General features: G+C 39.1%; 3 protein-coding genes and 1 long non-coding RNA gene across 7 annotated transcripts in view; 3 read left to right on the top strand and 1 right to left on the bottom strand.

Moving 5' to 3' along the window:
• LOC133661584 (uncharacterized) overlaps positions 1-9117 on the top strand; it is an 89576-nt gene extending 80459 nt beyond the window's left edge. For both annotated transcript variants that reach the window (XR_009827962.1, XR_009827963.1), the window contains 5 exons: positions 3328-3401; positions 5101-5178; positions 7124-7563; positions 7660-7795; positions 7913-9117. This is a non-coding gene — a long non-coding RNA (uncharacterized LOC133661584). The remainder of the gene's footprint in view (positions 1-3327; positions 3402-5100; positions 5179-7123; positions 7564-7659; positions 7796-7912) is intronic.
• On the bottom strand, positions 1347-10075 carry mettl25 (methyltransferase like 25). 3 transcript variants are annotated; one of them, XM_062064878.1, is made up of 11 exons: positions 9382-10066; positions 7900-8177; positions 7328-7828; positions 7117-7264; positions 5242-5336; positions 5138-5167; positions 4764-4837; positions 3745-3838; positions 3591-3665; positions 3316-3387; positions 1347-1980 (listed from the first exon to the last, which is right to left on the bottom strand). In XM_062064878.1, exons 1-11 carry the CDS (start codon positions 9593-9595, stop codon positions 1852-1854), a joined length of 1710 nt encoding a protein of 569 aa, XP_061920862.1. In that variant the 5' UTR covers positions 9596-10066; the 3' UTR covers positions 1347-1851. The 3 variants fall into 3 exon arrangements, 2 of the variants coding, with proteins under 2 accessions (XP_061920862.1, XP_061920863.1); XM_062064879.1 differs by having other exon boundaries at positions 9855-9880; XR_009827961.1 differs by having other exon boundaries at positions 1905-1980; positions 3749-3838; positions 9382-10075.
• Positions 9133-16325, top strand: part of cracr2ab (calcium release activated channel regulator 2Ab) — a 33008-nt gene continuing 25815 nt past the window's right edge. Inside the window, exon 1 of the mRNA XM_062064874.1 lies at positions 9133-9612. The gene's annotated coding sequence lies outside the window, so the exon portion shown is untranslated. The remainder of the gene's footprint in view (positions 9613-16325) is intronic.
• Positions 9607-16280, top strand: ccdc59 (coiled-coil domain containing 59). The gene is made up of 4 exons (XM_062064883.1): positions 9607-10089; positions 13941-14286; positions 14359-14467; positions 14547-16280. The coding sequence occupies exons 1-4, from the start codon at positions 9942-9944 to the stop codon at positions 14721-14723; spliced, it is 780 nt and encodes a 259-aa protein (XP_061920867.1). The 5' UTR covers positions 9607-9941; the 3' UTR covers positions 14724-16280.

The following is a 16325-nucleotide window of genomic DNA, read 5'->3' as shown; positions in this document are numbered from 1 at the left end:
GGTCAAAAAGTTGCACCAAAGCAGCACAGGATCCATTCTGCTGTAGAATTGAATTATCCAAAAGGTCTGATGATCTAACAGAACCAAGTCCACCTTTTGACAAATTAGTCCATATATTTACTGGAAACTGTTGAGTTGATAATGAGTTGTGTCTATGATTATGATCTCTGCAACATGTTCTTTGTTTACATCTGATTATATCACTTCCTGTCTCTCAATCAAGTTTTGGTTGTACGACATTATCGAGATGACACATCTGAGACGTTCATCAGGAAAACCTCACTTCACTTTTAAAAAGTCACAGAAAACAGTATCTAGGAATGACTGGCACATTTTGGTGAGTCTGTTCTTATGATCCGTCAATCTGACAATAATGTAATACCTTGATGTCAGAAGTAGGTCAAAAAGTTGCACCAAAGTAGAGATGTCCAAACAGATTATTTAGGTAGCCCAGGGTGTACCCTGCCTTCAGCCCGAGTGCAGCTGAGATAGGCTCCAGCCCCACCGCAACCCCCTCTTGGTCGTTTTTTTGTATTAGTACGACGTTATCCAGATGATCCATCGAACATTTTTATCAGGAATATCTAATGTAAAGCTATTCTATAGGAATAACCGGGAACACATTTTGGTAACTTCCTGTTCCTGTGGTCGTACAGTCCTGCAATAGTGTAACATCTTGGCGACAGAAGCGGGTCAAAAAGTTAAACCAAAGCAACAAAATATCCATTCTGCTGTAAAATGTTGTGATCGAATGATCTAACACAGGGTTTCTTTAACCTTTTTGACCTCGGGGTTATAACTGAGTATTGTATATCTAACCTACTTACAGTTTACAACCTTGTCTAATGATATGAAACCATGTGTTACTCACAAATATGCTTATTCATTTAAAACATACACCTTAGGATTAGGTCAGGCTGATTGGAAGAATAAGTACTAACCAAATATACTGCATTACAAGAGACTCATAAATAACTGACGGAAAATGTATTTACATACAATTATGTTGTGCCAAAATAAATCCATCCATCCATTGTCTACAGCTTGTCCCACTCTGGGTCGCGGGGGGTGCTGGAGCCTATCACTGCTGCACTCGGGCGGAAGGCTGGGTGCACCCTGGACAAGTCGCCACCTCAAACTAATTTAATAATGAATATGCTTCTTAACTGAACTGAAATGTATTATATATTAACGTGCAAATGAAAATACAGCTTTGCTACTTTAGTCATAATTGTTGCGCTTAAGAAACTTCTCAATGACTTTAGCTCCAGACTTTTTCTGTTTGTTTAACATTGTCATTACTGCCACAAGTGGTGGAAAAGTATATTACAACTGAGTACCACAGCTGAGAAACACATATTTATTGGTTGCAGCCCAACAATGGTTCACTGATCTAACAGAACCAAGTCCACCTTTTGACAAATTAGTCCAAATATTTACTGGAAATTGTGGATTTATAGAACTGAGTGTCTATGATTGGGATTTCTGCAACATGTTTTTTGTTTAAATCTAATTTTAATGCACCGCCAACTAATAATTAGTTTTTGTTTGTACGACTTAATCGAGATGATCCATCTGAGACGCTCATCAGTAAAACCTCACTTTACTTTTAAAAAGCCCCGGAAAACAGATCTTAGGAATGACTAGCAACACCTTTTGGTGACTGTTTGTATGGTCCATCAGTCCAACAGTAATGTAGTACCTTGGCATCACAAGTGGGGGAAAAAGTTGCCACCAAGTTTGTTTGACAGTACGACCTTATTGTTATAATTCATCTGAGAATCTCATTAGTAAAAGTCCAATTCATTTTTTAAAAGTCCAATTCATTTTTTAAATAATGTAAAGCAAATCCTAGGAATTAATGCCATCGCATTTTGGTGACTTCCTGTTCCTTTCGTCCTTCAGTCCTACGATAGCGTAACATCTTGGTGACAGAAGCGGGTCGAAAAGTTGCACCAAAGCAGCGAAAGATCCATCTTCCTGTAGAAAAGAATTGCCCAATTTATTAAGCTGAGTGTACATGATCATGATTTCTGCAACATATTATACTGGAATATCACCACACAGGGTTTCCCTTTAATGTAATTGAATGTGGCGGACCGCCACAGCATTTTCATTACCGCCACACCTTGAAAATAACTTGAAAACAAATTAAAATAATATAATATATTGTAGCCCCCAAGAAATCACACACAGTCCGGCGCTATTTTTTACTTTTATTACCAATCCGATGATATCAAATGGCACAATTCCAACAGGTTTTACCTCCCGTGTACACACTTTCGTCCCGGTGACATTAAACATTATCACCAGCAGGTGGTTACAGTTTGAATGGATACATATATTGCCTATTATTTGCACACAATTGACGAGTGATGTACCGAAAACTCGACCACTGAAAAAATACTTTGATTACCGAAAACGGCGTCGCCAAAACTGGATGTAAACAAAACGCACGCCATTGTCTAGAGTGTTGTCAGCATGTCTGCAATGTGGACGTAACCAGATATACCCCTGGACAGCAATCTACAAAATGTGCAAATATTAAGAGGACAGCGGCGACTTTAAAGTAGAGAAAGTTCAACTGAAGCAGCGCGACGCAAGTGTGACATCATGCTTGCTGAGGCTTGCCTCTTTCATCAGACACATCAAGGGACAGAAGTTAAGAGTTTCTTAACACGACTACATTATATAATAACACCAGAAGATTAGATTTGTTGCTAGTAGTTTGACTTTTTTTTTAAAAAGTCATTAAAAAACTCTACAATGACACTTGAAAAATTCTCAAAGTACTTTGTACAATAAGCAACAATTGAAAAAATATGGCTAAACAATATAAATATATATCTTTATACTAATTACATTTTTTAGCCTGTTTATCCAATCCAAATGACTATTTATATAGCAATTTTTAGAAAACAATAAAAGTTTCACAAAGTGCTGCACAGGAGTTTAAACACACATTTAGAAGCAGTATAAAACTAAGGAGAGTCAATTGTAAAAAAACACTAGTGAAAAAAAAATGTTTGAAGAAAATTATTTCTTGTAGATTATGCAAATTATTGGCTGATGCCACGGTGACCACGCCCCCACCACCACAGGTATCTTTTGTAGTCTAGGAGATACCCTGCCACATGGACCTTTTTATGCCCCGCCATCACTTCCTGTTCAGTTTTTTGACTATACAACATTATCAGCACAATCCTCCTCATGTTTGAAGGTCATCATTGCTACAGGCCGCTTTGAACAAAGCCAACTGTATTTTGCTATATTTCATAAGCTAAAATGATCTCATAGTGTTCTGTTTTTTTGTACCTGTTCTTTAAGGAAGCAGAGGCGATCCAAGAGAATGAGGCCTTCAATGCAGGGCGCAAGAGTCACCTTCAACTGCACACACCAAAGTAGGTTTTGGTGTCAAACACATAAAAAAACATGAATGACGCAACAGAAGTCATTTCACTGTATAATCATCTCTGCATCAGGCTATAATGAGCTCATTTAACGGTTTATTGGCCTGGCTTTACGGGAAGGGATGACAATGTCTTACCCGAAGTGGACCAAATGATGATGATTATGTGCGAATAGCTCACCAGATTAAAGGCATGCATTTCTGACCGGCGCGGGCTGAAGGCATCGTGGTACCGTCGGATGTCCCCGTCAGAAAGCTGTGTGTGAAGGAGATAGACCATCAGACTAAATCTCTAAAAAAGATAAAACAAAAAATTCAAATATTGTGGTTCCAACTTGCGAATCGTCCAGGTCCAGTTTGCGAAGAGCCCGCCGAATGTAATCCTCAAAGGATTTAGCCTTGGAGTAGACATTCCCCACTCGCTTGTCACTGCAGCAAGAGGAAGGAATTATTGATGATTGGATCCTGGATTAAGTCATTTTATTTGTAAAAAAATATATAAAATTAAAATCATTTACCGTATTTTTCGGACTATAAGTAGCAGTTTTTTTTCATGGCCGGGGGTGCGACCTATACTCAGGAGTGACTTATGTGTGAAATTATTAACACATTACCGTAAAATATCAAATAATATTATTTAGCTCATTCACGTAAGAGACTAGACGTATAAGATTTCATGGGATTTAGCGATTAGGAGTGACAGGTTGTTTGGTAAACGTATAGCATGTTCTATATGTTATAGTTATTTTAATGTCTCTTACCATAATATGTTATGTTAACATACCAGGCACGTTCTCAGTTGGTTATTTATGCGTCATATAACGTACACTTATTCAGCCTGTTGTTCACTATTCTTTATTTATTTTAAATTGCCTTTCAAATGTCTATTCTTGGTGTTGGGTTTTATCAAATAAATTTCCCCCAAAAATGCGATTTATACTCCAGTGCGACTTATATATGTTTTTTTCCTTCTTTATTATGCATTTTCGGCAGGTGTGACTTATACTCCGGTGCGACTTATACTAAAAATACGGTATTTGAAAAATTATCTAAAAATAAAACAATTTATTTTTAAATATGATTGTGTAATATGAATACATTATTCAAAATAGTATATATTTTATATTTAATTTAATTTTGTATTTTTTTTGCAGTGCTTATTTTTGTATTGTGCAACATTCACTGAATCTATTTTTTTATTTCTTTACAAAAAGAAACAATGTTATTAGACATTATTATTGTGCAATTTTGTGAAACCATTGCAATAAAGTAATAATAATAAAAAAGAAGATAATAATAATCATGGTGTACCACTAATACACCACACTTCATAAACAGAGCAACTTCCTGTTACCTTTTATGGGTGTGGTAGTGATCCCTGAGGATAACATGCAGGACAGCCCGGTAGAACAGAGACTCCATTTGGATCTGCGTGAAAAACAAAACAATTAAGACTTGTTGAGTCCAGTCAAGTCTGTTTTCGCATCCGTGCTTCCCACTAGCGATTCGTCTCGCCGTGATTGCATTAATATTTATAAACATTCCACATTAATGGCGTCCGCTGTTGCCGTGCAGGCTTTGGCCCTGGAGCTCCCAGCGCCACATCCCCCAAACAAAGGCGCTCTAAACAATGGCGTCTGGGGCGGCTGTCGCTGGAAATGATTTGATTGATTTTTGTTTTGAATTCACAGGAGTATTGATGGTGTCAAACATTATTCGCCTACTCACCCCCTGGCCCACTGCAACTCTCTCCAGCGCCTGTTCCAAAGGTAACAGCAGGGCATTAAAATCAAACTGCAGTGCCATGTCATACTTGACTTGAAGTCACTCACCAAGCATGCCGACATGCGGGCGTTTCTGCCGCAGAACCACGAGTGGCGGCGGAGGTGCTGACTCAGGGGGAAACCGAACACGGAACCTAAACAATCTGCGGACGTTAACCGTAAACCATTAGTCAGATAGGCAGTGCTTCCCACAGGACTGCAATCTATTTGTGGCAGGAGTTGCTGTTGAGGGAGTCTAAATGATGACTCATTTGCATATTTCGCCATGACGAATGTGTATGTAATTTTAATGTATGCTATGGGAGAGAAAAAGTGAGCAAAAAACATGAAAGGCAAAATAAAAGCTGTTTAGAAAGACATTTTTTTAGCCATTTGATTTTGTGTTAGTTTTATGTCAAGCAGGATGGATGCCTGTAAGTCATTTTCGACAGGCGGCAATATGTGCATTCATGTGAGTCTCTAAAAGTGTCCAATAAGACCATAAAAAGACGGTAGATTTGTTGCTTTAAAAAAAAAAAAACAGAATCTGGAGGGTCCTGAATACTAGCTAAATATAGCTACAAAGTCACTACGTTGGCAAGACAACACTGATCCCTGCGTCTTCCTATTCTCTGGCGGATGAGGTGTGCTAAGAAAGAGATACAATGCCATCTACTGTAAGGAGTTGTAACAACAAGCTAGATTCACAGACAGTCCCGTTATAATGTGTCTATGAGCGAGAGTGAACAGATAGCGCCTAATCTATTTGTAGATTATATATATATATATATATATATATATATATAACATTTCAAACACATCGAGCCATTTTTTTGCTAATGACGCAACTTCAATCTTGTGGGCGGGGCTTCTTTTGAACAATATATTAAACGCCTTTTTATTGGACATCCTTGGAGGATGCCGTGACCATATATAGGCGTGAATGCTGACTACTTCCTCCCTCAAAACATTTGGAGGGAAAATACCAAACACAATAGGTAATACTAACCAATAAAAAAGGCTCATAATATATTGTTCAGAGGAGGCCCCACCCACAAGATTGAAGTCAAGTCGTAACCAAAAAATTTATTCTTGACTAAAAAAATGATTTGTAACCCCCAAGAAATTAATAAGCAACCCAAAAAAAGATTTGCAACCCAAAAAATGGATTGCAAGCAAAACCATTTTTTTTATTTCCTATTTCTTTTCCGCAAATATTTATTTTTTGTTTTCCTAAAAAGACATTGAAGTTGAGTTGTAACCAAAAAATTTGCAACCAAAGAAAAGATTTTTGACCAAAAAAATGTATTTGTAACCCAAAAAAATTAATAAGCAACCAAGAAAAAAGATTTGTAACAAAAAAATTATTGGCAACCCAATTAACAGTTTGAAAACAAAAAAGAATTGCAATAAAAAAAAATTATTTTATATACATTTTTACATTTAAAAATTTATGTTTTTGTTGGCAAATGTTTTTTTTTTTGGTTGATAGTAAATTTTTGGGGGGGTTGCATAAAAAGACAAATATTTCTCCCCATACACTATTCAGACCCAACATGTAGACAATATAGAGTTGATATAAATATTGTGTTATAGTCCAGCAGTTTTATACAGTTGTATTATAACACAATTAAAGGTTATAAGATGGCCTCAATATTGTGTTTACCTCAACACAACTGCATAGAACCGGTTAACAAGGAAAATGTCATCAAAAGTCAACACTTAAAAGTTTTGTAGGTCAAGTAGTCCAAACTGAAAATTGCACTAAAAGTGAATTTAGTGAGGTTCCCTTAATGTGAGCTAAGTTAGCATAGCAACATCTCTCCATTGCCCGCTGCTATTGTTTTGCTATGGTTAGTTTGTGTATGTGTTATAAAGCAGTTGAGCTCTTATCTTCTTGGTTTGATAAAACAATGGAGAGTGTGTGTGTGTTCAATGAAATACCCTGCAGGTCAGGTTGAAACTCCTCAGAGAGCTGATGGTAGCAGCATCCCACGCTGCAGACGGCCAGCAGCTCCGCTTTCGCCACAAACATCCTGAGGGTGCTGGGAGCCAGGTCGCCACACGTGTGCAGGCCCACCAAGACCGCATCCTAGAAAAGAAGACAAACTAGTAAGACACAAAAGTCCAGCTGACAAATGTCTGATTAGCTCACCTCCAGGTCATCGATGAGTTCCCTAAGCTCCGTTTCCGCGGTAACGTATGACGTGAGCGGTGAGAAGACGGCGTCTGTGCTGCTGCTCCTGTTCTGGGCTTTCCTCTCCAGGTTCTCCTTCTTCCTCCTCTCCCTCTCCTCATCAGTCAGCGACCGAGGAGACGTCCTCCCAGGCTGCATCACGTCCAATGACAAGGCGCTGAGGAAGAGCTCCTCCGTGTCCTCTGCAGAGTCTGGTATCTGCAGCACCTCCCGTGGCCCACCTTCATCTCCAGTTTTCAGCTCTGCAACCTCTTCCTGATGCCCCTCTTCTTCTTCTTCTTCCCTTTTAGCCTTCCTGCGTTTGTGGTAGACTTTGGAGAACTTCTTCAACTTCCGGTTTCTCTCCTGGGCGCCGTGCGTGTTGGTGCTGGACGAGTCAATGCCGAAGACCCTGAGGCCGTGCTGCAGGGACAGGAAGGAGCTCAGGTAGCCCTTCCCTGAACCCACGTCTATCACCTGCATGGATGACATGGAGATCCATGAGTCCTAAAAGTCCTAACAGGTTTACATTTAGATATTATACTTTCCTGTTTGACTCCACAGCACTTGGCTAAACAGTCCACCAACTCCGACATGGATTGGACCTCATGGGATTTCTTTGTGTTCATAAACTCGTCAGGCTCCAACTCATCCGTGGAAGTATCGCCCAATTCAGACATGTTTCGTCTGAGGACCTCCAGAAGCTCATTGCGGCTCATGCAGAGTCCCAGACCAGGAATTGAGTGGGCCTTTGCTTCTCGCAAAAGTTCATGGACATCAACCAGGCGGTTTGTATCGTGGCAAAACCCAAATGTGGTCTTGGATGGCTCTGTTATAAAGTAATATATTAGAATGCAGAATCAGTCAATGTAAACCTCTAGAGCCGCATGCAGCTCTTTAGCGCCGCTCTAGTGGCTCCCTGGACCTCTTTCAGACATGTGTGAAAATGGAAAAAGATGAAGAAAAAAAAATTTTTTTGTTTAATATATTTTCTGTAGTAGAACAAACATGACACAAACCTTCCTAAATGTTAGAAATCCCACTGTTTATATTAAGCATGCTTCACTTTTGTCCCACACATTTCAGCAATCCTTGATCTCATACAATTTTCTCCGATGCTGCCACAGAAAGACGTGTTTTATGCCACTTCTTCTTTGTGTCATTTTGTCCACCAAACGTTTTATGCTGTGCGTGAACGCACAAAGGTTAGCTTTGTTGATATTATTGACTTGTTGGAGTATTAATCAGGCATATTTGGTCAGTGCATGACAGCAAGCTAATCGATGTTAACATGCTATTTAGGCTAGCTGTATGTACATATTGCATCGTTATGCCTTGTTTGTAGCTATATTCAAGCTCATTTAATTTCCTTAATGTCCTCTGTGTATTTAATTTATATTCGCATGTCTCATGACACATTATCTGTATGTAACATTGGCTGCATTTATGATAGTTGTTTGTGTGCCATGTTGTTCCAGACCACAGCAAACGTTACCCAGCTCGCAAAGATTGTAATAAATCCACTAGAAGAAGACAGCCTGCCGTTTCCTTTAACTTTGACAAACACATCTATACCTTTGGTCATTCTGAGCCACTCATTTCCAGACGTTATCTCATCCTGTGAGAAGCCTCCGCTTTACTAATGATTTCCAATGTTGCAGAAATGTGTAGAATAAAAATTAAAATACAGCATTTCTGTCAACAAAGATTTGTCAGCCTTTGATAGTAGGCTAATATAGCTAACATCTGTCTTCATTATAACACTTATATAAGGCTTTTCATTTTTTGCGGCTCCAAACAGATTTTTTTTTTTGTATTTTTGGTCCAATATGACTTTTTCAACATTTTGGGTTGCCGACCCCTGATATAAACAATAATTGATTAATACCATGAATTGATTAACGTGGACCCCGACTTAAACACGTTGAAAAACGTATTCGGCTGTTACCATTTAGTGGTTAATTGTACGGAATATGTACTGTACTGTGCAATCTACTGATAAAAGTTTCAATCAATCAATCAATCAAAGTCACCTTCTTTTATGACTTGTGGCTCCCCCTGGTGGCCGCTTGTGCCAATGGCAGACAGAACCTCCTCGGATGACACGGCCACAAAACGGCTCCACACGTCGTGTGTGTAGAACTCCACAGTGTGAGCGTTGGCGATGCTCAGAGTTACACCTAAAAACCGAGTGACTTTATCTATTCGTTTCTGGACCTCCGTGAGGTCGATCGAGAAGGGAATCATGTTGAAAAACTGCAAAAGTACGGAAGACTGACGTGAATCGAGCCTGTAGTCAACTGCCTATATTTTCCAGGCATTAGTAGTTGAAAACATATAATCGATTTTGCTTAAGGCGCCTGGAAGGCCTCTTCTGAGCTTTTGTTAGTTAGTCCTATTTGCAGTCTAATTTAATATTTTAATAATGAAATTTTAACTTAAAAATTAAAGCGGATAAGGGAAATGTACACCATATATATCTGCTAAACTGAGCTCGGTTACTCACGTCTGTCGTCAAACGTCATCACTCCGCGACCGCCAAGGACTACGCAGTCGGACCACGCGCGCAAACACTTTATATTATTCAAGTGTAATGGCTTCGATAAATCAGAAAATGAAGAAAAATACTTTCCCACGGAAAGAAGGCAACTGGAAGAATTCAACAAAACCAACCGACGGCGTCAAAAAGAAGAAGAAATGGGTTCCCGAGGACAAAATATTTCGAGGAAGTGTGAAAGAAGGTACGTGTTCGCTTGGCACATCTACTCGTGTTATTTTTATAGGAATATATATGCATTTATATGGGAATAGTTTGGCTACAAACTATGGCGTTTTTCACCTTAGCCGCTTGTTGTGCAACGTATTGTTAGGACTTTAAACTCAAATTACTACCGGTAGAGTGTAAACGTGCTTGATAAATCCAATATATAAGTACTTTGGGCATAACATACGTGGACCCCGACTTAAACAAGTTGAAAAACTTATTCGGGTGTTACCATTTAGTGGTCCATTGTACGGAATATGTACTGAACTGTGCAATCTACTAATAAAAGTTTCAGTCAATTCAATCAATCAAAACAGTCACTCATACTTTATTTATCCCCTTCATTGATGTGCATTTTTTGATCAATAGACAATAAAATGTTAGCAACTAAACACATATTTACACACCTATGCTTGAGAAAGAACAGGATGAAGAAAATCTTATGTTTCCTGCCCCCTTCAACATAATAAGTAGTTTTACTTAATGGATAGCCCAGATTCACAAGCATACACACCAAACAAATACATCCAAATATAATGAAAACAAACAAAAAACACACAAAAAAACAAGTGCAAAACTTCATGAAGTACAAACCGAACCAAAAAAGTAATGTACACCTCACGGGATGATACAAAACAAATACAAAACCAAACAAAAAATAAGTTAAATAATTAATATAAAGCAAAATGTAGACACAGCTGTCCATATGATCTTATTGTTCTGTCTTTATATTTTTTTTTCAAAAATTTAAATATATTTCTACAATCTTTTATCTCATTGTAAAGAGAATTCCATAACAACCTTGTGTGTTAAGAAATGTTAGCTCTTCATGTGCTGTTCCAGGGTTTCTTCTTCTAGATCACATATGTCAGAGTCAAGGCCCGCGGGCCATATCCGGCCCGCGAGAAGGTTTTTTACGGCCCTTGGGATGATCTTGATTTATTATTAGAACCGGCCCGCAGACCGCAGATCTTTTACACGCACCAAGCGGATGCCGGTCCAAGGTTCCGAAAGGGGGCGAGCGGCCCGCCGGGACGCGCCTGCCGGCCGAAGGGCTGCAGCCCGGCCGTCAGTCGCGGAGCCCGCCGTGCCACGCGCGCCAAGGGGGCGGGCCGAAACCCGGCCCCGAGGCCCTGAGACTTCTGCTTTGTTTCCCCAAACCGCGCGTCACCGCCGGGCCCGCACCACCGTCGGGCTGCAGCCCGAGCGTCGGTGGCGGAACCCGTCATGTGCCGCGCGCGCCAAGCGGAGCGGGGGGGTCAAGCGGGCCTAAACCCGCAGGCCACCCCCTCACCACGAGGCCCTGAGACTTCTGCGTTTGACCCCTACGCGCGGCTCGTCGGGACGCGCCCGCCGTCAAGCCACGAGGGCCAGCCGTCGGGTCGCGGAGCCCGCCGTGCCACGCGCGCCAAGGGGCGGGCCGAAACCAGCGGGGGGTTTCGGGCACCCAACTCGCCTCCCTCCCACGGAGGGAGGAGGGGGGTTTAATGTGAACATTACTGTGCAATCACATATTTAGAGTTTTTACTCAATTCAAGTTTAAAAGTTAAAGTTTAATATTTGTTTTCACTGCATGTTACTTCTCCTTAAACAAAGTGTTGTTTTTGATTTATAGATTTTTGCACTTTATTTTATTGTATTTCAATTTAATTATATTTTAAAAATATTTCAGTTGAGTGGATGATAGAAAATTGCTATTATTGTTTTTTTCTTTGAAGTAAATTTAGCCCACTTTTGCTAAAATAGAAAATATAGGCTACTGATGGTGCCTTGAATACCGGTTTCTTTCATTTAATGTTCATGTTATGGGGATTTTTATATAAAGGAAATTTGTCTTTTGTGTCTGTTGAAAATTAAAGATTACTGACAGAGCCATAAGAAAATATTGCTTTATTTATCTGATCATATTGGAATATATTTGTTAGGTTTTCAGTAGGTTCAATTAGGTTCACTAGACTATATGCGTCATTTAAAAATTTTTCAATGAACATTCGAACAGTCCGGCCCTCGGCTTGTAGCTAAATTTTTTATTTGGCCCTCCGTCCATTTGACTTTGACACCCCTGTTCTAGATTGTCAAGGAACCTGTGGCGGTAGGGGCGCGGCCAATATGACGTCATTATATAATGTTCTATGACGCAAACAATGTCTTTAAAATGAAAGCGCTCGATCACTATGGCAGGGCATCTGTTGTTTCATCCTGGACAATATTCATGACAAATTTGTGCTTTGTTTTAAAAGGTGATTTATGTATGACATTTTTTTATTTTTATTCAGTTGTAGTCGATAAGTTCCTTCTTTTTCTCTGTACTTTTGCGGGGCAGACTGGCTCGTACATGCACATGCATCATCCACTGTTGCCCTGTCTAATACAAAGTAGCGTATACTTTAGTTCAAACTTAGATCCGTCAGTAGACTCGATATGGAGGCGGGGAGAAGACGCAGTCAAAGAGCTGTTTAGTCTGGAGGAGGACTTGGGCACGAAAATAAGACCATCAAAAAGTGGCTTGAAAATGGTCTAAAAATAAAGTCTATGCTAAAGTCACCATTACATGTTCTATAGACAACAAGGTGTCGGCAAAAAAAACAAATACCACTCCACTTCAACTTAAAGACAGCACAAGTCCATTCTAGATGGTTAATAGTAAATAGGTTAGTGTTTTTCATACCTACCGTTGTTCTGTTTGACTAATTTCACTTCGCTTTTCACGCTATAATATGATAAAAGTGTGTACGATTGCTGCTGATATCATATTGGATCAATGTCTGTATCAGCCAATACTGCAATATCGGTATCAAAAGTGAAAATGTTGTATCAGAATACCCCTGACAGCATATGAAAACCTGACCCCATAAAGTCTCAGGTATTAATGCTTTTGACCACAAGATGGCGTTAAGCAGCTGTTGGAATCAGCGCACATTTAATATTTAGTTTTGAATCAATAAATATGCAAATCATTTTTAATATTATGTGTTTGGTTCTTTTTTTTTCAGTTGACAACATAGTTATTAGTACTTTTTTGTGCATCAATATTCATGACAAATTAGTGCTTTATTTTAAAGATGATTTACAGAGTATGAAAAAAAATTTGAAAAGGAATTTTATCTTTGCAACCTCATTATACTATTGGCTAAGTTTTATATTCATAAATGTAAGTTTCTCAATACCCGACCTGTTTTTTGTGCCTTTAAAAAACAATTACAACTCTACTTTAAAACGCCCTCTACTCTTAACAACCAAAAAGCTGTGAAAACTATGATGCTGTGTTCCAAATTTGGATTATTTATGGAACTTGTGTGAGCCTAGGGCTTTACATTTTGTTACATATATATATTTTGCATTCTATTTCAGTTACTTTATTGAGTTTACAACCCCCTGGCGCTGTTTTGTACTGTTTCTGTACTTGTTTTATTTATTATTTCTTGATTTGTATGTAAATGTTCCTATTATAAATAAAGGTTTAAAAAATTCAAAAAACAATGTCTTTAAATAGGCTAACTAAATTATACATAATTTTAAAACAAATCAGTGTTATTAATAATTAGTATTAACATATATTTTTCTTACATATCGTTTTGCTATATTTTTCAATTGTCGCTGCATATTGTACTTTGTAAAGAATTTTTCGATAGTCTAAGAAACTTCTCCGATCTTTTTAGTCACTTTATCTTTATTAAAAACATCTTGTAACAAATTTTGCGTATTTGTCTGTTGTTATTGTAAACGGTACTCGTTTGGCGGCGTATATTTTGCCGTGGCGGTGTGCCACGATCAAACACATTAAAGGGAAGCCCTGCTGTTGATTATGTGTTTCTCTCCACATCTCAGGTAAAGGTTTTGCACTTAAGCGGAAGGAGAAACTGCAGCATGAGTACAACAAGCTTCTGCGGAAGGAGAGGAAGAAGAACATGACCCCACAGACAGCGAAGCTGTACAGGGCGGACTACCCTGAACACCTCAAACATTTATACATGGCTGAGGAAGAGAAACTGAAGCGTGAGGCGTGGACAAACCGAGTGAACAGGGCCAAGCTGAGAAGGAAAGGACGGGACAATGAGGCAGAGATGGAGGACGAGGCTCCACAAGCAGCTGAAACAGCCGGTTTTGAAGCAGAAGTTACAGCATCTGAGGCGGCTGATACAGCTGCTGAGGAGTCCACATCAGCACCAGAAATGTAGGTACTGACTTATGCAGTATTTTTATTCTCAAGGCCAAATTAATCCAATTTGCATATCCCCCTTTTAAGGCTTCCCATGAGCAACCGCATGAAGAAAAAAATGCAGAAGACGACGTCATTCCAGAGGTCAAATGAGGAGTACAAACAAGCTGAAGAAAATCGGAGGAAAAAGAAAGAGGTGACATCATCGCCGTTATGACATAATTAGTGCTTTTATTTCCAATTCTAATCCGTATCCGACAAACTTGTCTTTTCAGGAGTTCCTCGCGAACAAGCAACAGCGAGAGGCGGCCGTCCGCAAGTACAAACAGAAAAAAATGGAGTCCTTTCAGATGCTGTGCAAAAAGACCAAGAAGGGACAGCCTAACCTAAATCTTCAGATGGACTACTTGCTTCAGAAGATACAGAAAAACTCAGAAACTGCAAAGAACTGAAGTCACAGTGGGGTTTGTTAGTAATACATTCTGAACGGTCCTGACTCAGTGTAGAGACTAAGTCAGCAATTTGTGGGATTTTGTGTAGCCACTCACTTCTGTAGACTGATACAGACTAGTTTGTCACATTGTATGATAACTGAGACAGTATGTTAAGGAGATTTCATCCAATATTGATATTGGTCTGACATTAGCAGAAAAAAACTAGTATCTTCCCACATTTAAACTTTCTGATACAGGCAGTCCTGCAGCGTGTTAACTTGTGCTAAGATGGACTGCCATTTAACATCTAAATGTCCTCCAGTAAGCACACAAGGTTGCTATTTTCTTCTATTTTAGTCAAGTCGTTTACAAAAGGTAAACACGCCAGGCTACTAGGAGCTAGCAGCTGAGCACACAAGCTAGACATACTGTGCATAATACATGTCCTTCATTGAACAATATTGCAGTCTCAAACGACGTTTGTCAATATAAACAAGTATCAAATAATTATAGTTGCATATTACTTACACATACAGTCTCCAAGGCAGAAACGCATTAAAAAGTATCCAGTAACAAATGTGTCTGCATTATTCAACCTATTGTGTCATGAGCTTAACTTAAAAGGGCCCTATCATGTTGGTACTAATTGTGTATTTGGAATCTCCAGAAAATTTGAAGTCAAACCATGGAGAATGGTGGATACATTTTTAAAACAATATTGCCCTCTTCAAAACATGTGCCGATCGAGCCGTTTGGAATGTTGAGACTTAAGTGACATATTTTGCCTTTAGATATGTCAGAGGTTATCTCCACATATGGTAGAGGTTTACTTGAAGAGCTTTGTGCGAGTCGGCCATTTTTAATGTAGTTGTCGTCAATAAGTTCCTTCATTTTCGCTGTCCTCTTGCGGGGCAGACTGGCTCGTACATGCACATGCATCCTCCACTGTTGCCCTTTCTAATACAAAGTAGCGTATACTTTAGTTCAAGCTTAGATCCGTCAGTAGACTCGATATGGAAGCGCTATAAAGTACAACATGGCTGACGGGGAGAAGACGCAGTCAAAGAGCTGCATAGTCTGGAGGAGGACTTGGGCACGAAAATAAGAATAAAAAAAAAATCAAATCTATGCAATTTTTCCACCAACGCGCCACCATTACATGTTCTATAGACAACAAGGTGTCGGCAAAAAAAAAAATAATACCACTCCACTTCAATTTAAAGCCAGCACAAGTCCATTCTAGACGGTTAATAGTAAATAGGTTAGTGTTTTTCATACCTACCATTGTTCTGTTTGACTAATCTCACTTCACTTTTCACGCTACAATATGATAAAAGTGTGTATGATTGCTGCTGATATCATATTGGATCAATATCTGTATGAGCCAATACTCCCAATATCTGTATGAAAAGTGAAAATGTATCAGAATACCCCTGACAGTATATGAAAACCTGACCCCATAAAGTCTCAGGTATTAATGCTTTTGACCACAAGATGGCGTTAAGCAGCTGTTGGAATCTGTGCACATTTAATAATATTTTGTTTTGAATCAATAAATATGCAAATCATGTTTAATATCATGTGTTTGGTTCTTTTTTTTTCAGTTGACAACATTGTTAT

The sequence above is a fragment of the Entelurus aequoreus genome, linkage group LG12 (assembly GCF_033978785.1).
Source record: "Entelurus aequoreus isolate RoL-2023_Sb linkage group LG12, RoL_Eaeq_v1.1, whole genome shotgun sequence".
NCBI lineage: Eukaryota > Metazoa > Chordata > Actinopteri > Syngnathiformes > Syngnathidae > Entelurus > Entelurus aequoreus.
The sequence above is the reverse complement of the archived record's forward strand: the minus strand, read 5'-3'. Positions and strand labels throughout refer to the sequence as shown.

What these genes read in the sequence shown, in the direction of transcription:
- mettl25 (XM_062064878.1), bottom strand. Translation starts at nt 9,595, where the DNA reads ATGATTCCCTTCTCGATCGACCTCACGGAGGTCCAGAAACGAATAGAT. An exon ending in GCCACAAGTCATAAAAGAAG is followed by an intron (nt 8,178 to 9,381) that starts GTGACTTTGATT and finishes ACTTTATAACAG; the next exon opens with AGCCATCCAAGACCACATTT. An exon ending in CCAAGTGCTGTGGAGTCAAA is followed by an intron (nt 7,829 to 7,899) that starts CAGGAAAGTATA and finishes ATGTCATCCATG; the next exon opens with CAGGTGATAGACGTGGGTTC.
- ccdc59 (XM_062064883.1), top strand. Translation starts at nt 9,942, where the DNA reads ATGGCTTCGATAAATCAGAAAATGAAGAAAAATACTTTCCCACGGAAA. An exon ending in TCCACATCAGCACCAGAAAT is followed by an intron (nt 14,287 to 14,358) that starts GTAGGTACTGAC and finishes CCCCCTTTTAAG; the next exon opens with GCTTCCCATGAGCAACCGCA. An exon ending in ATCGGAGGAAAAAGAAAGAG is followed by an intron (nt 14,468 to 14,546) that starts GTGACATCATCG and finishes TTGTCTTTTCAG; the next exon opens with GAGTTCCTCGCGAACAAGCA.